Source organism: Esox lucius, chromosome 9 (genome assembly GCF_011004845.1).
Source record: "Esox lucius isolate fEsoLuc1 chromosome 9, fEsoLuc1.pri, whole genome shotgun sequence".
In the NCBI taxonomy this organism is placed as follows: Eukaryota; Metazoa; Chordata; class Actinopteri; order Esociformes; family Esocidae; genus Esox; species Esox lucius.
Window position 1 is genome coordinate 10,151,538 of NC_047577.1, and position 24,346 is coordinate 10,175,883.

Below are 24,346 nucleotides of genomic sequence, written 5' to 3' on the forward strand. Positions count from 1 at the left end.
AACAGGTTTAGTAATAACAGGTTTAGTACTCACAACACAGTCAAAGCAGTTGAAGGAAGAGTGGAAGTAGGGCCTAGTCCCCAGGCCGTACATCTTAATACACATCTCTGACATGAACAGACCCAGGAATATAAACTCTGCATAGACTGGAGGTTAGACAGGGGAGGGAGGAAGAGAGAGGATGACACAGGAACAAAGAGAGGCTCATGATGAGAAGGGAAGAGTAAAACAAAACATGAGGTCAGATGAGAGGAAGTCAATGCTGACCCCAGCCCGCCTTCTAAAGACAGGCTGCTGTGATGAAAACTGTCCACCATGAATGGACCACACCACGTCTTATGTAAATGACACTGGCCATTGATAATGAGTTGAGCTGAGTTGAGTGTGTGTGTGTGTGTACTCACAGAGGAAGTCTGAAAGCAGCTCTGGCTGGTCGTAATGAACCACGGCCACACACATTGTGTTGAGGCCCACCAGACACAGGACGGTCCAGTAGAAGGCCTGGGTCTTCACCATCTTACGGATGAAGAACCGGATTCGCCGCTCGCTCTTGTTGTAGTTGGCCCCGTCCTTCAGACTACCATGGCCAAACGGATCTCCTGGATTGGCAATAACATCGGTCATTACCGTCGAAAGCGAGTTTGATTAGCGGAACGTCTGTCCTATGTGCATAATTTCGATATACGTTAAATACAGATATTGGATTTCGGCTCCTACTGACGACATATTTCACAGGGATTTATCTGGTCCGCTGTTTATCTGAATTATACATTGATTGCTGTGTCACACAAATTGAAGCCAGACAACCCTTTTATAATTTTAGTAAACAGGCAGAGCTATTTTTACATATGGCGCCTGTAACAGTGATTTTCCAGATACCAACTTGACAGAACTTAAGACCAGACAAAAGGACTCAAGGGTTTGTAGGTCAATGCAACACAGCTGTAGCCCCTGTAAGATCTTGACTTGATCCATCTTGAATGGTGTAATGCTTAATAGTGTAATAAAAACCATTCTCTCTACCATCTTCTCCCTCTTCTGGATTCAGCAGCTCTTTCTTGTTCTTGTTCTTCACAGTACCTGGACAAAAAAACACAGATGGTCACCATCTCTCTCTCTCCATATCTCTCTCCCCCTTTCTCCCCCTTTTTTCTCTTTCTACATCCCCCATCCGTCTCCCCCATCTCTCTCTTCACTCCCCCCCCTCACCTTTTCTCCCTCCCCCCCTTCTCACTTTCTCTCCCTCCCTTCCTCCTCCCGTCACTCTCCCTACTGTCGGTTTCCCCGTATCCCCATCCCACTAGCTCCTCTGTCCTAAGGAGACGGTGAAGTAACATTACCGGTGAACAAGGTACCGTCTTCATTCAGTAGGACCTCCTCTGTAGAAACACAAAGCCCCGTGGTCAACAACAACACATCTCAATGCTGTCGGCCAGTCAGTGATGTTGCAGAGCCATGAGTGTGTGTGTGTGTGTCCCTGTGTACAAACCTGCTTTACAGATCCATTCTAGATATCCGTTTAGCTCTCTCTCGATCTGTTGCTGGCGTCTCAATTTGAGGAACTCTGCGCGGTTCTCTACTCGCTCTCTCTCTTTGGCGAACTCTCTGTTAGGAGGAGTATACATACTTAGAGTCACTTAATGAAGAGGTTTTACACAATGAGAACATACCAACCCTCTGTACCGGGGGGGGGGGGGGGGGGGGGGGGGGGGTAATAAACACTAAGAACATACAAAAAAACACATTTGGGTTCAAATAAACATTCAACACTCACTCGGGCCTGCGCACAAAAACACAACACTCCCTACCAAGTCAATTATTGGGAAAATCCCCTAAATCAGTATCCACGCATTGTCACGCCGTCCCTGGGGCGCATGCATGACAGGTGTGTGTGTGGCTTCCTGTCCGCTGAGAGTGAGCGGATTTTGGGCTAACCCAACTTAGCACAGTTCAGTCAGTCTGAGTGGGAATGTGGGATGAGGAGGGGCGAGTGCGGTCGACAACAGCTGTCAGATTAACAGATTATCTGACATACACACTCCTCCTCGAGAGAAGAGACGCCCGATAATAACTTAATCTTAATTTAATAATGTAATACCATTACACTGAGCTGGGCGGAATGGAATTAATGTTACATTACAGACTTAGGATGTGTGTAAAATTCAGGATATGGGCTAAAACACGTTCAGGGTCACTCTCAGGAAAGCTCCAATATAGGAGCTATAAGGCCGTGCTCATATAATTAAGGAATGACGCCTCGTTATGCAATTATATAAACACTGCACATTGCTCCAAGGAGGTGTGGTACATGACCAGTGGTTAGAAAAATATCCTTATAATGCCAGATACTTAATGCCTTTAAAGGTGAATAAATTATGTAGTTGTTTGTTATGTGTATATTGTAAAGCGTCTTTCGGTCTTTGAAAAGCGCTATATAAAATGTATGTATTATTATTATTATTATTATAATACAACATCAACCAAACATTGCTCTGTGATATCATTAACCATAATTATTATTATTACACTCCTCACTTCTACAGTCTCATATACCACGGCTTTCAGCAGATTGTTTAGCACCACCCAATTTAGAAAATGTGTTAACTACTCTATAATACACTTTGTCTCAAATACGCTGTCTCGAATATCTCCTAAAGTCTTTAAGGACATGTACGTACCCTGAGAGGACGCCCAGCACCAGATTCAACATGAAGAAGGACCCGATGATGATGAGGGGGATGTAGTACATCCAGTTCCAGGCACTTCCCTCAACATCGTTACTCTGTACAGACAGACAGGCAGGCAGACAAGACAGACAGGCAGACAAGACAGACAGGCATACAGACAGGCAGGCATAGAGACAGACAGGCAGGCAGGCGAGGAGAGACCAACACATTGATTATTTTCAGTTTGCATCGCAATATAAGACAATCCAGAATAAATGTGCTATGTTTCTGTTTCCACAGAGTCTGTGGCCTTAAGTCCTGATCAACAAGTGTCTACAGGTGTGGGCGCCCGTGTAACTATATGCGTGTGTGTGTGTGTGTGTGTGTGTGTGTATATATGTGTGCGTGTGGTAACTTACATAGTATAACATCTCGGTCCACCCCTCCATTGTAATACATTGAAACACAGTGAGGACAGCAAAGAGAATGTTGTCGAATTGGGTGATCCCATAGTTGGGCCCTGGCCAATAGCCTCTACAAACGGACCCATTAGGACACAATCTGGACGGTAACTCGGTACCGCATGGCAACTCATCATAAAACTCATCTAGAGAGAGAGGGAGAAAGGGGGAGGGAGGAAAGGAGGAAAGGAGCGGGGAAAGAGAGAGAGGGAAGAGGAAAAATTGGGGCGAAAGAGAAGGTAGTGTGGGAGAGAGAAGGAGGAGAGGGAGGTGAGGCAAGGGGAGTCGAGGGGGAGAGCATGATTAGGGAAATGTAGAGCAGCACACTGAGGAGCTAGGGAAGGGCTGCAGGGGAAAGGAGAATGGGCCCACGTGAAAGAAAAGTGGTTTCTGAAAAGTGTAACTTTCTAAAAGCAACTTGTGTGCTCGAAAAGTTAGGAGACCACTGATTTAGCTGTTAAGAAAGAGTTGAGGCATTAGTTTTTAGGGAAGTGTCTAAGAGTTAATTTCTAGAGTTTAGGGAAGTGTCTAGGAGTTATTGTCTAGAGTTTAGGGAAGTGTCTAGGAGTTATTGTCTAGAGGTTAGGGAAGTGTCTAGGAGTTATTGACTAGAGTTTAGGGGAGTGTCTAAGAGTTAATTTCCAAAAGTTTAGGGAAGTGTCTAAGAGCTAGTGTCTGGAGTTTAGGGAAGAGTCAATGAGTTAATGCCTAGAGTTTAGGGAAGTGTCTAAGAGTTAGTGCCTAGAGTTTAGGGAAGTGTCTAAGAGTTAGTGCCTAGAGTTTAGGGAAGTGTCTAAGAGTTAGTGTCTAGGGGTTAGGGAAGTGTCTAAGAGTTAGTGTCTAGGGGTTAGGGAAGTGTCTAAGAGTTAGTGTCTAGGGGTTAGGGAAGTGTCTAAGAATGAGTGTCTAGAGGTTAGGGAAGTGTCTGGGAGTTAGTATCTAGTGTTTAGGGAAGTGTCTAGGGTTTAGGTGAAGTGTCTAGGAGTTAGTATTTAGGACCTAGGGAACTGTCCAGAAGTAATGGTTGAGTATGTACTGAATCTGTTGGTTCAAGGGTACGAGAGATTAATGGTGGCTAACAGTTGATTCAAAACAGACATTTTGGGTCTATTCTATATCAAGCACTTTGAATCAAGCAAAACAAACTGATATTCCAAATGTTTCTCACTGAAAACAATTGAGCGAAATCTGTATTGGAATGTCAGTGTACCTGAGTTAAACCTCTGTACCCAATTCTTTAAGGCCTGCGGGACTTACCAGTGGCAATGTCGAAACAGGTGGTGTGGAACTTTCCCATGTAGAACTCGAGGCCGATGATGGCGAACATCAATATGGCCACAAAGAGAAGCAGACCGATCTGCAGCAGGGGGATCATAGCCTTCATGATGGACTTGAGTACCACCTGCAGGCCTGGAGGAGAAGTGCAGGGAGAGAGAGACGAATGAGGAGAGGCAGACAAACAGCAGGTCCCAGGTGGCTATTTTCCTTCTCCTGTTTGACCCTAACCTCTGAATGTCTTTTGATCTGTTGAGCGTGGATAGGTAAAAACACTGCCGGAGCTCTCACCATACCGCTCTATCTCTGTACAGATCCACAAACACAGGGCCACGGGGACGGGGGGACTATTGCATATTACAACTAAAAGCAGGTGTTGGACAAAACAAAGGGCACTTACTGGGAATCCCTGACACCAACTTCAGTGGTCGCAGAACCCTGACTGCTCTCAGTGTCCGCAGGTCAAATTCGGAGCCAACCGACGACAAGATACTGAGGGAGGGATGAGGGAGGAAAGAAGATAAAGATTTTGAAAAACAGAAAGAGCAGGTAAAGGTCATGTTTCCATTTATGAGGAAAACAGTATTTTCACACATTTAACACACACACACACACACGTGTACATTTATATCCAGAGTGCCCAATGTGGGATTCGAACCCACAACCCTGGTGCTAAGCGTGCTCTATCATCCGAGTTAGTGACTTAGTGTACCATGTCACTGTGTGTAGTCTTACACAACCAGCATCAGTATGACCTCTCCTCTAGCCTGGGGTGCCGCCCCGGCCTGGGCAGTTGAGAGGGGAAAGCCAGGCTAACATATTTTGCCTTTCAACCTCAAGGTCTTTCTGGGTATTTCCTTCCTCTAAATGATGACATCGCCCACTCGCTACGGCCCCTCTATTCATCTCAATTGTTTTCTTTCTTTATTGACCCAATGAAGACACTGGAATTCATACACTTATTAATTCCACCTACTCTACCATCCCTATTAACTCCTTAACCCTCTCACTATCTGACCGTGTCTCCCCGTCTCTTTCTCACGCTCAGTCTCTCTCCCACTCTCTCTTTCTCTCATTCTCTCACGGCAAGTCACTCTCACTGCCTCTGTGTGTCTTTCTCTCTCTCCTCGTCAGTCTCTCTCCCACTCTCTCTTTCTCTCATTCTCTCACGGCAAGTCACTCTCACTGCCTCTGTGTGTCTTTCTCTCTCTCCTCGTCAGTCTCTCTCCCTCTCACTAACTCTCTGCACGTCCTCTTCCCATCACAACCGCCTCGGTCTCATTCATTCCCCTTGTCTCCCTCTTTCCCTCCGCATGCCCCCTCACCTCTCTGATCTCCCTTTTCTTCCCCCGGCACTCCTCATCCTCTCTCCCCCTCTCTCTCCCACTCCCTCCCTGTCTCAGACCCCAGGTTCTATCTCTCTGAAAGCCAATACAGGTCGGAAAATTCCAACCATCCATTCTTTATTAATTTCTTTCTCGCGGGGGCGTAGGGCAGGGCTGTCCGCAGAAAAGAGAAGTGGGGGGGAGAAAGAGAGGCTCCCCGGAACAGGCTCACAGGTCATGTGTGCGACAGAGTATCACAGAAAAAGAAAGAGGAGGAGAGAAAAGACGAAAGAGAGAAGAGCGATGGTGGACTGGAGTATTTAGTCCCGGGACGTCGATCGATGCGGAGCCAGACTCAAACCAGCCGGAGACAGTTCCTTTTAAACTATCCCAAAATAAAAAAAAACGGAACGAGGCCCAGCGTTTGGCACATCTCATCCCCCTCCCCTCCCCCCCTCCCTCTCTTCTCCAAACTAATTCCTCTAAGAGCCCCATTCATTAACAGCTATGATATATCCGTCCAGAAAAGTCATCCTCTCAATGGGGTTTTAACTGTGTGTGTGTGTGTGTATACATTTATACAGTGTAAGTGTGTGTTGGCCAGGCCAGTCATTTGCTCAACAGAGTTTTTACAGGATGGCTGGCTAGAGAGCGACTGAGGTAAGCTAAAACCTACCACCTTACGTCAAGGGGAGGACTAATAATGGAATTAGGAGGTTGGACAAATAAATGGAGGGAGGGACGGATGGATTCATTGAGTCAGCTTATGTTGAAGGACTCTTCCTTGAGGCGTTTAACTTTTACAGTCTCCCTCTGGGTCTGGCAGACTCTATACAGTAAATGTTATAACAAATTTGTAGTAATATGCAGTATGTCTTCATGTTCAAAATATGGTATGTTCAATACAGACGTCAGAGTGTCAGACAGTTTTCTCGGTCTGGATCTCTCTTCAGCCACTAGCCTGTCTCCTATGGCAACGACGAGGGACTGCATGTACATCCACCCACCACCGGAGGCGCCAGAAGACACTGGGTGACGCAGAGCAGGGATAACAGGGTGAAGAGCAAGACACGAGAACGGAGGGAGAGGAGGAAAAGAACAAGTGACTTGTTCTTTGCCTCCCGTGTGGAATAGGAAACGGAGAGATGGAGGAAGAAGATGAGTGAGTGCAGAATAGAAATAGAAAATCCTCTGTATTTTTTAAACCAGGCGTCATTCATATGTTAAACTATTTGCCCACTGCAACCACAATGTACACAATGTACATATATAACATCTGAAATCCCTTCTTGCTTTTTAAATGTGTGCGTAACATTCACTGTGAAGTTCAGATTTTCTTCCACTTTTTTTATTTATTATTTTATTTATTCTCTTTAATTGCCCACTTGCTTTGGTAAAGTAAAAAAATATATATATATATCCCCATGCCAATAAAAGCCCATTAAATTAAACGGATTCCCTGCAGAGGTACTCTAGAGAAACAGAGGAACAGAAGACAGGAAGCAAGTGTGAGAAAGAGAGAGAAGACGTGAGGGAGGATGTGAGAGGTGATGTTGTCTTTGCTAGACGCCCCGTGTGATAGGGCGATGTGGAGCAAAGGAGAAGGAGGTAGATAGTAGCGAGGGATTCACACAGGGGAGAGGAGGTGTGGAGAGTGATGACAGGGCCACTGTACTGGGGGAACACCTGTCCATTAACCACAAAACACACAGAGACACGGAGAAGACCTGGAGGACATATCTTGTATATGTTCTGGTCCACGGTGTGGGTAGAACATTGCTGTAATGGTCTCCCCTTCACCAAGACAAACATGATGATGATGAAGATAATGGAGGTCCCTCGCCACCCTCACATCGCCTTAGGTCTCTCCTCGTTCTCGGCATTGCCGTGGCAACCGCCGATTCCTCTTTTTTTCGCGAAGTCTCCACGGTTACCGACCCACTCTCATTCATAACCGTTGCTGTGGCAACGGAGCCCTCGCTCATTGAAGGAATCTCGGCATTGCCGCGGCAACGGGGGCCGGGAGAGGCTCTCCTAGCGATTGATTTTCCAGCCCTTCGACAGGTGTGGATTCTCTGCACAGACACACACTGACAGACAACCTCATCTGGTTAAGCAGAAGGGACTGCAGTACATGGTCAACACACCAGGACCAAGGCCTGGTCCTAGGCATATAACACACAACTACACACCCCCAGAGTCCTGGATACACCCGCGGGATATTGGCCAATGCCACAAACCCCAAAGGTGTTTTATTACCATTATAGACTAGTTACCGAGTACTGTGGTATATACCGTCTCATACACCCCAGGCTGTACTGTGGTATATACCGTCTCATATTCCCCAGGCTGTACTGTGGTATATACCGTCTCATATTCCCCAGGCTGTACTGTGGTATATACCGTCTCATATTCCCCAGGCTGTACTGTGGTATATACCGTCTCATATTCCCCAGGCTGTACTGTGGTATATACCGTCTCATATACCCCAGGCTATACTGTGGTATATACCGTCTCATATTCCCCAGGCTGTACTGTGGTATATACCGTCTCATATTCCCCAGGCTGTACTGTGGTATATACCGTCTCATATACCCCAGGCTGTACTGTGGTATATATCGTTTCACATACCAATCAGTACTGAGGGCTAAACCAGCCCAGTTTATAATTTGATACTGTGTGTGTGTGTGTGTGTGTGTGGTAGAACATCATCTATTAAGAGCAGAGGAATCTGGGTCAGCTGTGTATCTCCTCCACTTGATCACAGCACATCACCATACCTGTGTGTTTTTGGAGACACAGCGGGTGTGCGTTGTATTGTCGCAAAGCAGGCTTATTCAAATGAGCCCTATTGTTCGCTCACTGGCACACGCATGCACACATGCGCGCGCACACGAACATGCACAATCTCCAGAAGAACCTAGAGATAATTCCAAAATATAATACTTAAAACTACCAAAAATTTAATGTCCAAAGTATTACCAGTATTACTTTCCTCAGAACCTGCTAGAACAAGCCACCCACCATCTGGCTACAGCCCATTAACCTAGCCTTTGCAACTGTTATGCCCCCCCCCCCCCGTTTTCCACACTAGATATGGTACACCCCAATCACTTTCCATTATTGGAAGAGTCTATTTGCTGAGATTGGGGGGGGGGGGTAAGGGTGGGGGAGGATAATGACTCCATCACCCTTGGGGTGGGAGGTTTGTTCCCGCTACAGCTAACGTCATCAAACCCCACCCACCTCCTTCAATTTAGCGATTCCTCCTCTCTTTCAATGTCTCTCTCCCGCTCCTCCCCCTTTTGACCATCGTTCTCCTGATATACGCGACACCTCCGTATCACATCTTCTTGCTATGCTCTTTTCATTCTCTTCCCATCTCTGTCTGATTCTCTATCCCCACCCTATTAGTCCTCTCCTTATATTAATTTCTCCTGCCCTCTCTTTCACCCTCTCTCTCAGCCTGTTCTCACGCTCCCTCCATCTTTACTCTCTCACTTCCCTCGCTCTCATTTATCTCTGTCTCTCTATTTTTACGAGCAGCTGTCCCTCTCCCTCCCCTCACCTTTGTCCCTAATCTGTCCTCCTCACTCTCTCCACGCCCTCACTTCTCCCCCCTCTCCTCTCCTTTTTTCCATCCCTTACTGGCTAGCTGATCCTCCACCTGTTTCTCTGTGTGTGTGTGTGTCTGTGCGAGTGTGCTCACTGTCTAATAGGTGTGTGTGTGTGTAGCCTCAATAAGTCCTGCCGATTAATGTGTGTTTCCATGTGTGCTTGTGTTTTCTTGTGTTCTGGAGCCAGTGTTTGTTGTTTTTAGCTGAGGCTCTTATTTAGAGTAACCAACATTATTGATTTAATATAGAGTACTGCAAGTAGTGTGTGTGTGTTGGGGTACAAAAGATAACTGAACGCCGCATCCCGGTGTTCAGTAGGAAGTGTGACTATAGATAACTACAGATGGAGCGTCCATGGTGTTCAGTAGAAAGTGTTTAGTATAGATAATTACGGATGGAGCGTCCTGGTGTTCAGTAGAAAGTATTTAGTATAGATAATTACGGATGGAGCGTCCTGGTGTTCAGTAGAAAGTATTTAGTATAGATAACTACAGATGGAGCGTCCTGGTGTTCAGTAGAAAGTATTTAGTATAGATAATTACAGATGGAGCATCCTGGTGTTCAGTAGAAAGTGTTTAGAATAGATCAGTGTGGAAGGAGCGTCCTGGTGTTCAGTAGAAAGTGTTTAGAATAGATCATTGTGGAAGGAGCGTCCTGGTGTTCAGTAGAAAGTGTTTAGTATAGATAATTGTGTAAGGAGTGTCCTGGTGTTCAGTAGAAAGTGTTTAGTATAGATAATTGTGGATTCAGCGTCTGTATATGACTGCAGGCTAATAATGATAATGGAATTGATGGCAGTGGGACAATTCACACAGGTAACAGCTCTCTCTGTCACCTCCCTCTCTCTCTCCTTATCCCTCTTTCACCCTCCCTCTTTTCTCTCTCTCTCTCTCTCTCTCTCTCTCTCTCTCTCTGTCCTTCACATACGTAACATATTGAATTTGCAGATATTTCTACGTTCCACACGACCTTCATTCTGAACAGGTTAGTATTACCCACTGTTAAAATCACTCCTAACGGTCTGTTGCATAATTAAAATAAAAAAAATCTAATGGTTCGAGGGCACATTGACACTACATATACCAGGATATAACTCTGACCCAGTTGGTTTGGGGGCATATTGACACTACATAAACCAGGTTTTAACTCTGACCCAGTTGATTTGGGGGCATATTGACACTACATAAACCAGGTTTTAACTCTGACCCAGTTGGTTTGGGGGCATATTGACACTACATAAACCAGGTTTTAACTCTGACCCAGTTGATTTGGAGGCATATTGACACTACATAAACCAGGTTTTAACTCTGACCCAGTTGGTTTGGGGGCATATTGACACTACATAAACCAGGTTTTAACTCTGACCCAGTTGGTTTGGGGGCATATTGACACTACATAAACCAGGTTTTAACTCTGACCCAGTTGATTTGGAGGCATATTGACACTACATAAACCAGGTTTTAACTCTGACCCAGTTGGTTTGGGGGCATATTGACACTACATACACCAGAATTTAACTCTGACCCAGTTGGTTTGGAGGCACATTGACACTACATAAACCAGGTTTTAACTCTGACCCAGTTACAGTAAAGGATGGCAGACTGGTTACTGCAAATGTGTTATGTCTGGTGTTATGAATGTCTTATGACAGCCTTATGTAAGACTCTTGCAGTAGAAGACTATATTACTGAGCTACTATCTGCACGTCCGCGTAGTAAGGGTGGGTTATGTGTCACTTATGTCTTTCTGTAAGGAGGACAGTGGTCACTTTAAGCAAGCACTTAAACATTACATACATTAAGTATGGCTCATGAATGGCTTATGACATTCCCATCCAACCTTCAGTTTCAGTGTTTTCAACTGACTTAGTTGCAGAGCAGGAAGGGAAATCTGATGTTTCAGGACACTAGCTACTATACACAAAAACATGGCACGGCGCATACTGTCTATCAACAGGGAGTGGAGAGTTGTACATCCAACATGTTTACGGAGGCACATTGGAGCTGAAGGCGGGGCTTAATGTGATCGTATGAGTCAATGAAGAGGGTGGAGTTAAATTCCAACTCCGAAAATCACCTAGTTAAAGTTCAACCATTAGGTTAAAGGTTAAGGATTAAGGGTCGGGGCTCAGGGAAGAGACAAGCACAAACATTGTCAAATGTCTACTTGGAGCATTCAACCCGATTCAAATGCAAGCTTCGCCCTCCTTGTTAAGTCAACCAATCCCATTATACTCTGCCCTCAGTGCAGATCTGTCTCCAAGTCTTGTTTGATGAAGTGAAACCCCAAACGTGTTCCCAACGTGTTGGCAACGTGTTCCCATGGTAAGCAGTCGGTCCCAGGCGCAGAAGCGGTCCCCTCTGACTGCATACGTTACGCTGTGACGTCACCACAGAAGTACAGTTATATTATTATAACTGTACTTCTACAGAATGTTATTCTAAATCCAGTCCCTGTTGGGCTGGCTGTGAATACCAAGCAGGCAGGAGAGCATTGGCATTCGCTCCCCTTTTCTCTCAACCCCCCCCTCCTTCTGTATCCTCCTCAATCTAAATCTAAGTCTCTCTCTCTCTCTCTCTCTCTCTCTCTCTCTCTCTCTCTGCAGCTCTCCTGGGTGTGCCGAGAATGTGTCTACACACGCACGCACCCCAGCACGCACGCGCAGGCACACGCACGCATGCACGCAGACACACGCACAAACACATGCACGCACGCGCACAAACACACGCACACACACGCACGCACGCAGACACACGCACACACGCGCACACACGCGCACACACGCGCACACACGCGCACACACGCGCACACACGCACGCATGCACCCAGGTCTCACCGTGGAAGTGGCGAGCTAAGTCACGACTCACAGCCCAAGACGCACAGAGAGGCATGAGTTTCTTTTATTACTCACTGGTACCTTCAACACACACACCCACACCGACAAACACACACCTTGTGTCTATGTAGTACATCAGAGACAATGTGTATGGTGTAGCTAGTGTGCGTCTGTCCGTGTGCACGGAACGGTCTGTAAATAGAAATCAAAGCTGCAGGAGGAGGCCTTTTATCTTCAAAGTTCAGTTCACACACACACACACACACACACATACACGCACAGACGCACACGCACAGACGCACACGCACAGACACCAGAACACTGGAACACACAGCGATGAGAGGGGATGTAAGGACACTATTGATAGCTGTGTTACAACAGTCTTGAAACAACGACTGCTGAAATTATTTTGTAAGACAGCTCAATTGTAGCATTAGAGGGGTACCTAGCCCACCAGCAGCTACCAGCCCAGCAAAGGCTACACAGACAGATATGACATTACATGGCTTGGCTTGCCGTAGTTGAGCGAGGCTCCTGTACTCTCTACGAAATGACCTCCACAACTTCTTGCAGTAAATCTGAATTCATAATGTGTCTTTTGGGGCATAGATGTCCAGTGGTGAGGCAATTATCAGGGCCAAAAAACATTGTGGGCCTTCCGTTCCCCCACATCTTGGATGCGCCATGGCCCATTTGTCCTCTGCTTTTTAAAGTCTGCGAGCAGAACTCGACAAATAATTTAGGTCAGCTATAGCCGGGCTAAATGCTAAGATTAAGACCACTGACAAGGAGTCTAATGAATCTTATGACCAGAGAATTGCTGCCCTTATCAAACAAAGGAGCGGGTCCTTAGGGCTGGGTGACCAAGGGGCCCACTAAAGCCTGGTGACCAGGGGGTCCACTAAAGCCTGGTGACCAGGGGGCCCACTGAAGCCTGGTGACCAGGGGGCCCACTGAAGCCTGGCGACAGGCTTCATGTGCCAGTTAATGGTCAGCTGTTGTTTTTTACTTGAAAATGGAGACTGGACTTGACTTAGCCACTTCATAAAGTAGACTGCTCTCGTAAAAAGAAAGAAAGAAAGAAAAAAAACTTGGTCTGTCTTTCAGTTGACCTAACTTGAGCATTTTGCCGGCTGCTGAGGACATTGATGTTGTATCTGGCTCGGCGGAATGCACACATCCTTATCGCTGACATTTAATTAATTTATACTTTATTCTGCATCCAGAACCACACCACATAGCCCATGACGCATAAATATTACGATTAGTGGGAGATGGTTAGACACGCTGGACAAAATCTCTTTCCGGCAGTATTCATGAAGAGCCTCGCAGAAAGCCACGGAGGAACTGAAAATATTCTCCAGAAGTTAATAATGTCACAATTTAATGACAAGATTCTACAAGAAATGTACAGCCATCTGGAACTCAGAAAATATTGAATCAGAATGCGTCTTTGTTGACGTTATTAAATCACCAGAGGGATGGCTGGGAAAAGTCTAGAGCGACTGCATTGATCCAGGGTCAGATCTGGGAATGGGAAAGCACAATCATCTCCGAACCATATTAATCACGGATCTTATCAGTTTAAAAATGTCTTGAATATGTCTAAAGTATATATCTGTGCTTTAAATGTCCAGAACTTTCTGCGGTGATGTAATCTCCTCATGCTGAATAAGGACTTTGAATTCCTAAATGCATGGATCTCTCTAGGAGTAAAACATAAAAGGGTCCAAACCTTAAAGATTGTCAAGAGATCTGGTGGTGACCTTCTTACCGCAGAATGTTTGGGTATTGCAGTGACCAGGGCTCATTCCACCTACTCTGGATGAGGTTATTAAAGTTATCAAGAAAAAATAAAAGTTGTGGTCATACGGTAGACATAGAGCAAAGGCTATCAGCAAAAACCAGGGCCAACACGACTCGGTACTTTGGCGGACAAAGTAGTTGACAAGGGTCAGACTTTCTAAATCCTCAACCAGAGCTAAAATAATTATTAAAAAAATTATGATATATCAAATTACCACCCCGGACCCCCACAATACAGAGAAAGTGCACATTTTAGAGTGGCCTTTTATTGTGGCCAGCCTAGGGCAAAAACAAAAGTGTTGCGTTTATAATTATGTTCAGTGTAGAATGGCCCTATCTATTTGTGTTACGACAGAAATGTAACATTTATTTAGAGGTTCATTAAAAGGATCCAACTTCCAGAGAGGTGTCCCTGCCTAAAGGTGCTCAACAACCACTTCCTGTCACCCAGATATGAAGTCAGGGATGTGGTCTCCGTCCGCTGCTTGTAAATCTGGCCATCGAACCTCTCATTTAAGCCTGGTCTTGTGTAGCATTATATGCTCATAACAGTAAAGATGTTTTTCTTGCTATAGATACCTTACCTTTTTCAGAACAACCCTATATTTATACCCAAGTCATTTCACCCCCCCCTGGACACCATTATACAACCCATGTCTCTGGGATTATCAACAGGGTAGGTCACAGACACAGTGGCGCTGTGATCATGTCTGCCGTTCTTTCTAGAGAAACCATTTTATAACCATAATCCAACAACCTATAGCACACTTCATATCTGGAGGCATAGTTAAGGTCATTTCAGCCCATGATAAATGTGCCTCCTGCGCCAGAAACCACCCATTCACCCCCTCTAACTTCGAGGAAAACCTCTGAGTGATGGAGGGACCTGCGGATCTGTACTCTACATCATCTACACAAGAGCCTTTGCTTACTTTGATTTAGTTACGGAAACTTACAACCTTCCCAGAAATGCCCCTTTCGGATTCCTCCACATTTTAAAGTATGTTAGAAAACACCTTTCTGCAATTGAAAACGCTTGACATTCTTTTAAATTTTTTTTTGTTTACATTTTTTAACTCAACTGGACTCGTTTGTATGTGTCAGCTCAGTCTGTTAATTCACAGTCTGTTAATCAAGTTCAGATAGGTGGACAATTTACACAAAACACGGCACTGCATTTCTATGCAGTTAAACGAAAGTGCGCATTAACACCCTCAATTTTACCTCAAAGCAAATGATTCGATTTAAAATCCCACATTCTGGAGTACAGAGCCAAAAGAAAAAAAAACAATTATTTTCGGTCCCAGTCATATCATCTAGGGCAACACAATATCCTGACCCCTGAACCCTCGAAGATATTTCGCGGCATGTGGGGAGAGGATGGATGTGTGTTTGCACACGTGTCTGTGCGTGTGTGTGTGTGTGTATGTTGGAGTGCAGAAGTAGAGGAATAATAAGTATAGGAGAGAGTTTGGGTCTCAAGGCGACTGGTGATTGATCATCTGCAGCAGTGAAAAGCAGGTTACTGCAGAACACACATGCGCGCACATACACACACACACACATACACACACGCGCATGCGTGCCCTCGCTCGCTCACTCTCCTCAAGGTGTTTGCTCTTCCATTTCACTCCCTTTCCGTCCTATCTTCGCTTCTCTCCCTCCACCATCCATTTCTTTTCACTCGACTGATCGCCATATTGGCTCCCTCTGTTACACAGCAATTTCCCGCACTTTCTTCCTGTTTTCCGAGCTCCCTCATTCTCTTTCTTTCTTAAGCTCTGTCTCTTTTATAGCCGCTGGTTTATTTCTGTCAAAACACACATTTGGCACTAAAGATACACACTTCACATTTAATAGCAGTGTCCTTCACACCTTTACGGTAAGCAAAGACACACGTACACACACATAAACAGACGTATACACACGCGCACACACGCACACGTGCACACGTGCACACACGCACACACTATCCAGGGCCAAACCCAAACAAAGTCTGACACAGAGAGAGAAGTGGGTTGGAGATGGAGAGAGTATGTGAGAGTAGTGGAATAGAAAAGAGAGTGTGCCTTTCCCATCAGTGACCCGCTAAGAAATATATTTTATCTCTCTCTGTTACTATCACTCTATCCTCATTCTTCCCTTTTTCTACTACTCCATCCTCTTCTCTTTCTATCACTATCACCCTAGCCTCATTCTTCCATCTCTCAATCACTCTATCGCCCTTCATCCTTTTCTCTATTACTCCATCCTCTTTTCTTTCTATCACTGACTCTACACCAACCCTCTCTGGCTCTTCACCAACCCTCTCTGGCTCTACACAATCCCTGTCTGACTCTGCCTCTAACCCTCTGACTCTACACCATCCCTGTCTGACTCTGCCTCTAACCCTCTGACTCTACACCATCCCTCTCTGACTCTACTCCTAACCCTCTCTGACTCTACACCATCCCTCTCTAACTCTGCCCCTAACCCTCTGACTCTACACCATTCCTCTCTGACTCTGCCCCTAACCCTCTGACTCTACACTATCCCTTTCTGACTCTGCCCCTAACCTTCTGACTCTACACCATCCCTCTCTGACTCTACCTTTAACTCTACCCCCATCCCTCTCTCTCTGTGTGAGGTGACATTTCACTAGTGCCCTGTCTGATGCTCCCTGCAGTGCCACTCTGATCTCTCTGTGTGTGTGTGTGTGTGGGAGTGAGAGTTTGTCTGTGCTCATTAAAGAGATACAGCAAAGGAGAGGAAGCTGCCCTGATCACACACACCTTGTCAAACGAGACTTCTACTGTGTGTGTGTGTGTGTGTGTGTGTTCCCACTCTACATATATTTTCATGTCCTCCTCTCTCTCTACACGCCTCTTCCAGATCCTCCTTTCCAATCCTCCCATCCCCCTCTTTCTTCTCACACAAGTCTCTACAGGCCCCTCCTTTCTCCGCTGCTGCTCTCTCCATTTCCCTCCCTCCTCCCTCCCATCCTTCAGTCCTTCCCTGTCTCCCTCCTTTCTTCCTTCAGTCCTTCCCTGTCTCCCTCCTCCCTTCCTTCAGTCCTTCCCTGTCTCCCTCCTCCTTCCCTTCAGTCCTTCCCTGTCTCCCTCCTCCCATCCTTCAGTCCTTCCCTGTCTCCCTCCTCCCATCCTTCAGTCCTTCCCTGTCTCCCTCCTCCCATCCTTCAGTCCTTCCCTGTCTCCCTCCTCCCATCCTTCATTCCTTCCCTGTCTCCCTCCTCCTTCCCTTCAGTCCTTCCGTCTCCCTCCTTCCATCCTTCAGTCCTTCCCTGTCTCCTCCCTTCCATCCTTCAGTCCTTCCCTGTCTCCCTCCTCCCATCCTTCAGTCCTTCCCTGTCTCCCTCCTCCCATCCTTCAGTCCTTCCGTCTCCCTCCTCCTTCCCTTCAGTCCTTCCCTGTCTCCCTCCTTCCATCCTTCAGTCCTTCCGCCTCCCTCCTCCCATCCTTCAGTCCTTCCCTGTCTCCCTCCTCCCTTCCTTCAGTCCTTCCGTCTCCCTCCTCCCATCCTTCAGTCCTTCCGTCTCCCTCCTCCCATCCTTCAGTCCTTCCATCTCCCTCCTCCCATCCTTCAGTCCTTCCGTCTCCCTCCTCCCATCCTTCAGTCCTTCCGTCTCCCTCCTCCCATCCTTCAGTCCTTCCGTCTCCCTCCTCCCATCCTTCAGTTCTTCCATCTCCCTCCTCCCATCCTTCAGTCCTCCCGTCTCCCTCTCCAGACTCGATGCACAGTCGCTACAGCGATGCAGCCATTTTTAGATCACAGATCAAACAAACACTCCCAGGGCCCCTCACTCCCTCTACCTCTACCTCCCTCACTCCCCCAACACTCTGTCATTCCCCCTCTTTCTCCCTCTACTTCTCTCACTCCACACCAGCACTCTGTCACTCTCCCTCTCTCTACACCTCTCTCACTCCCCCAGCACTCTGTCACTCTCCCTCTCTCTACACCTCTCTCACTCCCCCAGCACTCTGTCACTCTCCCTCTCTCTACACCTCTCTCACTCCCCCAGCACTCTGTCACTCTCCCTCTCTCTACACCTCTCTCACTCCCCCCAGCACTCTGTCACTCTCCCTCGACCATCCTTCCTATTTTCTTTATTTCACACGTGTGCGCACGCACGCACGCACACACCATTTCTCCGTGGTTCCGTCTGTACCCCAGTCGGTCAGGAGTCCCCACGACCTCCTCAGTCCAGACACTCCCGGGCAGAACCCACGGGGACCACACACACACACACACACACACACACACACACACACAGGCACAACGGTCTCGGGCGGCAACAGCATTGCGTACTTACCCAGTGAGCACTACTACAAAGTCCATAACATTCCATCCGTTCCTCAGGTAGGAGCCCTTGTGCAGGGCAAAGCCCAGAGCCAGAATCTTTATACCTGACTCAAAACAGAAGATGGCTATGAAGTAGGGCTCTGTATCATCCTACAGGGGAGAGAGGAGGGAGGCAGGGAGGGAGGGAGAGGGGGGGGGGGGGGGGGAGATGGTTACAATGGGACATCACGGCATGCCCTTCCCAAGTGTGTGTGTGTGTCTTTTTTTGCGGGACTCACCAGGCGCTCAGAAAGAGGAGTTTTATCATCAACAGGCAAATGCTGCTCCAGAGCCAGGACGATACAGTTAGCTATGATGGTCGCCAAGATCATCCATTCAAACGGAGTGCGAGCTGGGGGTTAAGGTCAGTACGTCTGGACAGACTGGGAGAACGCACACAGGCAGCGGCACACAGGAAGCCGACTCACGGCGCCGATGCACGGAAAGGGCCCCCGGAAACCCGGAAGGCCGCGCTGCGCCGGCGCTGTGTTGGCGGGCTGCGGCACTCCCGTGCTCTGGTATGTGACCAGGCTTGAATGATGCTGGCTGGAGGGACTGGATGACTGGATGGGTCCGGACAGAACAGCACTGCTCTTAATTGGACATTTATTATCCCTGTGTGTGTGTGTGTGTGTGTGTGTGGGTGTGTGTGGGTATACATACACGGGGGCACTTGTCAGTCTGTGTTTATGTTTACTGTGTTTGTGTGTAATACAGTCAAGGCAATTTTGCGTGTGTGTGTGTGTGTGCATGTTTGCTAGTGTGACATTGATACCATGAGGCCAAGGGGGATGGCTGAGTGGATGACACGATCTGGGTGTGTGTGTGTGTGTGTGTGTGTGTGTACGTATGGTCGCTGATGTAACTTGAAGAGACAGACTAGCAAGGGGGTGAAGACTAAACACCATTTCACTCCAGGACCTCCACAGCTGACAGGAATGAGCGGTTAGGATGTTCCCTGTCTGAGTGCCCAGGCTTTTATAATGTGACAAAATGAGAGACAACTGAGTAATATGTAGCCCTTATGAAGGCTTTATGACCACACTGCATAGCTTCACACACTGGTGAAAGGAGAGTGGCTGCGTGGAAACTAAATTATTCACTGGTGACAGTTCCACATGGCTGAACAAACCTCCTACGGAAGGCAAAAGACTCACTCCCTTTCCATCCGCCCCCACCTCCTCTCCCCCAGTTGTCCTCCCACATCTCCCTGCCCTAAAGGAGAAGGCGAGAAAGGGGGATCTCCAGGACTAGAGAGAGACAAACAGAAGAGACTGACAGAGGAGAGAAAAAGAGAGACAGAGAGTAGGGTGAAACAACTTACAGCAGGATGCCTTACAACAGCAGCAGAGTGTGTGTTAACAGATGGTGACATTAAGAGGTGGATGGACAGACGGACAGAACACTTCAATCAAAGACAAAGACGGGGGGTGCAGAGAGAAGTGGATGGGTCAACACTGTGTGGTTTGTCAGCAAAGATCTAAGTTACAGTATAAAATATGGTGAGATGGTGCCAGAGAAAAACCAAAACACCTGGCAGAGACAGACCAAGTCAACTGGCAGATAAAGACCAAGATAGCTGGCAGATAAAGACCAAGATACCTGGGAGAAACAGACCAAGGACACCTGGCAGAGACAGACCAAATCACCTGGCAGAGAAAGACCAAGACACCTGGCAGAGAAAGACCAAGACACCTGGCAGAGAAAGACCAAGACACCTGGCAGAGAAAGACCAAGACACCTGGCAGAGAAAGACCAAGACACCTGGCAGATAAAGACCAAGACACTTGCCCACATTCCTACATCGCTGTCCTACTTCACGCACCCTTCTCTTTCCCTCTATCCTCCCCTCTTCTCCATTCTCTTCTGACCTCCAATTAAATTCAACCTATCATTCCCCCGATCATACCATTATCATTCCCCCGATCATACCATTATCATTCCCCCATCATACCATTATCATTCCCCCATCATACCATTATCATTCCCCCGATCATACCATTATCATTCCCCCGATCATACCATTATCATTCCCCCATCATACCATTATCATTCCCCCGATCATACCATTATCATTCCCCCGATCATACCATTATCATTCCTCATATCATACCATTATCATTCCCCCCATCATACCATTATCATTCCCCCGATCATACCATTTTCATTCCTCATATCATACCATTATCATTCCTCATATCATTCCTCATATCATACCATTATCATTCCCCCGATCATACCATTATCATTCCCCCGATCATACCATTATCATTCCCCCGATCATACCATTATCATTCCCCCGATCATACCATTATCATTCCTCATATCATACCATTATCATTCCCCCATCATACCATTATCATTCCCCCGATCATACCATTATCATTCCCCCGATCATACCATTATCATTCCTCATATCATACCATTATCATTCCCCCCATCATACCATTATCATTCCCCCGATCATACCATTTTCATTCCTCATATCATACCATTATCATTCCTCATATCATTCCTCATATCATACCATTATCATTCCCCCAATCATACCATTATCATTCCCCCGATCATACCATTATCATTCCCCCGATCATACCATTATCATTCCCCCGATCATACCATTATCATTCCTCATATCATACCATTATCATTCCCCCATGAAATGCTCCAGTCCAGTTTCAGACCCCATCATAGTACTGAGACTGCACTCGTAAAGGTAACAAATGACCTTCTAATGGCCTCAGACAAAGGTTCTGCATCCGTCCTGTTGCTTCTTGATCTTAGTGCTGCTTTTGACACCATATTGGGCTATGTGGACATTTTCTAGCCTAGTTTAAATCTTATTTATCTGAAAAATATCAGTTCATATGTGTGGATGGCGAAGGTATGCTTTGGTGTTCCTCAAGGCTCGGTTCTGGGCCCATTATTGTTCTCACTATATATGCTGCCTCTGGGCGATGTAATCCGGAATCACAATGCAAATGCTCCCTGTTGACAGTGAAGACACACAGTTATATATTTCAATGAAGCATGGAGAAGCCCAAAAATTAGCTACTTGGGAAGCATGCGTTTCAGAGATTAGGAAGTGGATGACAGAGAACTTCTTGCTTTTAAACTCAAGAAAAACCCAAGAAACAAAGAGCTTTGTTGGAAGATCTCACTGTGAACCTCGACGGCTGCATGGTCGTATCCCAAAAAACTGTAAGAAACCTCTGTGTTACCCTTGACCCTGACCTCTCCTTTGAAGAACATATAAAATAGGTCTCAAGAGTTGCTTATTTTCATCTGAAACTTTCTATCAAAAACAGATGCAGAAAAACGTATCCATGCTTTTGTTACTTGTAGATTAGATAACTGCAATGCTCTTCTTTCCGGTTACCCTGACAAATAAATAAATAAATAAATAAACTTCAATTAATGCTGCATGTCTGCTAGAACCCTAACTAGAACATTTTGTTTTTGACACATTACTCCAGTACTAGCCTCTTTACACTGGCTGCCTGTTAAGGTTAGGGCTGATTTTAAGGTTTTATTGTTAACCTATAGATCAATGGACTTGCTCCTACTTACCTCGCTGAAACGGTCATACCTACACATTACCTTAGATCGCAAGATGCAGGCTTTTTAATTGTACCTAGAATTTCTAAACAAACAGCCGGAGGCAGGGCCTTCTCTCATAGAACTCCACTACTGTGGAACAATTTGCCAATTAAGGTTAGAAATGCAGACTCAGTGCAAACTTTCAAGTGTCTACTAAAGACTCATCTCTACAGCATGGTCTATGATTAAGTGTAGTCTGGCCCAGGGGCGTGAAGGTGACCAGAAAAGCTTTTTACTGTCCACCCTTGCTGTCTTGCCAGGTGAGCTCTCATCGCCACTGGGATGCCCTTCCTCCAATGCCATTCAGGCCTGCCTGTTGCGCCCTGTCCGGGGCCTCCCCCAGATTGGGCCACAGTGTCACTGGACCCCCCTGTCTCAGCCCCAAGGTCTTACGCTGCTATAAAATTGTGCTGGGGGAGTAGGGTCAGTTCTCCTTCTCTACTATAAATCCTTATAGATCTAAGGAATGCATTTTCGAAATGTTCCCTGTCTCCTGCCGTTTTAAACTTAGGAGGACATGAGGTCCTGGCCCACACCTGAGGAGTACCAGGCTTGAAAAACCCGTTGCTGTCCCTGTCCAAAGTCCTCCTGGTTGTGTTGCAGATCAAGACGATACCTGACGATTTCAGTTGACACTGTGCTGACACCTCCCCCTCCCCCTTGTTGTCCCTGTCCTTGTCCATCTGGTCATGCTTCTGACCTGGACTAAGTTTAAATAGACACTAGAATGACAGAGGAGGAGCCCACATGCATTTATTCATTATTACAATTTGTACTTTTAATATGTTAAAAGTGGGACAGCCAGAAGAGGACTGGTCACCCCCCTTATAGCCTGGGTCCTCTCTAGGTTTCTTCCTAAATTTCGGCCTTCTTAGGGAGTTTTTCCTAGCGACTGAAATTCAACACGACTGTTGTTTGCCCCTTGGGGTTTAAGGCCGGGTGTTTTGTAAAAGCACTTTGTGACAACTGCTGATGTAAAAAGGGCTTCATAAATAAATGTGAGTGATTGATTGATTCCCCCTATCCTACCATTATTATACCCATTATCATTCCCCCATCATTCCCATTATCATTCCCCATCATCACTCCCCTTTATAATTTCCCCTACCATTCCTATTATCATTCCCATTATCATTTCCCCTTTCATTCCCATTATCATTCCCCCCATCATTCCCCATCATCACTCGCCTTTATAATTTCCTCTACCATTCCTATTATCATTTCACCTTTCATTCCCCCATCATCACTCCCCTTATCATTTCCCCTACCATTCTCATTATCACTTCCACTACCATTCCCATTATCACTTCCCCTTTCATTCCCATTATCATTTCCCCTTTCATTCCCATTATCACGTCCCCTTTCATTCCCATTATCATTCCCACATCCCTCTGACCCTCTTTATCTTCTGCTCCCTCTTTCATGTCATTGTGACATTTCCATGACATCTTACATCCCTCTTGTTCTATCCCTCCTCTTCGATATCTGCTCCCCATCCCCCTCTTTTCCATTCCTGGCCAGCCGCAACACAAAACAAACAATACACAACAAACAATACACACAGACCCACACAAATACCCACTCAAACTGAAGGAGGCATTATTCAGCATCAGCATATTATTGCTTGACTGCTTACTACTGTACTGCACACAAATACACACACACACACACACACACCTTTCTGATTCTGCCAGAAACTCTATTAGGCGTTATGAGAGAGCCAAAGATGCAGGGGTAAACGACTAGGGCCCTACTTCCTCTGTAGATCAGCCCTTTAGACCAGGGCCCTACTTCCTCTGTAGATCAGCCCTTTAGACCAGGGCCCTACTTCCTCTGTAGATCAGCCCTTTAGACCAGGGCCCTATTTCCTCTGAAATTCACTGTAGACCAGTCCCCCTTTTTCAGTAACATTTTAGCGCACTACAAAAATTCATACAAGCAAAAATCTATGAAAAACAAAGTGTCGCCTTGCTAAGGTTGAGGTAAAAACATGTGTGAGGGTTATGGACATAATGAGGTTTACGGTTAGGGCTAGAAGACAGTCATTGATAGACTGTAGATAGAGTCTGTAAAGAATATACAGATTGACTATCCAAATAAAGTTTCACCCTTATTTCCTCTGTAGTTCAGACACCCATAATGTTGGACACCTGACATTGACACGTCTGTGTTTGTGTGTACATTTGTATTTTTTTTTGGGAAGTCCCAGACTGACATTGAAAAGTCCCTTAACATGGTCGCAGGTACATGCCAAAGGGTTATTTATTTGATGGATATTGCGTGTGTGCGCGTGTTGCAGGCGGTGAAGTGTAACTCCAGGGAAACTACCGGTAACCTGTGAAAAACTAAGCCATGATGCTGATGGAGGCCTGGCCCTCTCAGTGTGTCTGTGTGCGTGTGCGTGTGCGTGTGCGTGTGCGCG

At 46.3% G+C, this 24,346-nt stretch overlaps 1 protein-coding gene across 1 annotated transcript in view; it reads right to left on the minus strand.

Moving 5' to 3' along the window:
• Positions 1 to 24,346, minus strand: part of cacna1ab (calcium channel, voltage-dependent, P/Q type, alpha 1A subunit, b) — a 163,386-nt gene that overhangs the window by 69,542 nt on the left and 69,498 nt on the right. The window contains exons 4-14 of the mRNA XM_029122526.2: positions 18,564 to 18,669; positions 18,296 to 18,435; positions 4,803 to 4,894; positions 4,385 to 4,537; positions 3,086 to 3,273; positions 2,679 to 2,782; positions 1,490 to 1,605; positions 1,341 to 1,379; positions 1,012 to 1,080; positions 405 to 599; positions 34 to 146 (exon numbers count right to left, since the gene is read on the minus strand). Coding sequence (XP_028978359.2) covers positions 34 to 146; positions 405 to 599; positions 1,012 to 1,080; positions 1,341 to 1,379; positions 1,490 to 1,605; positions 2,679 to 2,782; positions 3,086 to 3,273; positions 4,385 to 4,537; positions 4,803 to 4,894; positions 18,296 to 18,435; positions 18,564 to 18,669 — 1,315 coding nt within the window. The remainder of the gene's footprint in view (positions 1 to 33; positions 147 to 404; positions 600 to 1,011; positions 1,081 to 1,340; positions 1,380 to 1,489; positions 1,606 to 2,678; positions 2,783 to 3,085; positions 3,274 to 4,384; positions 4,538 to 4,802; positions 4,895 to 18,295; positions 18,436 to 18,563; positions 18,670 to 24,346) is intronic.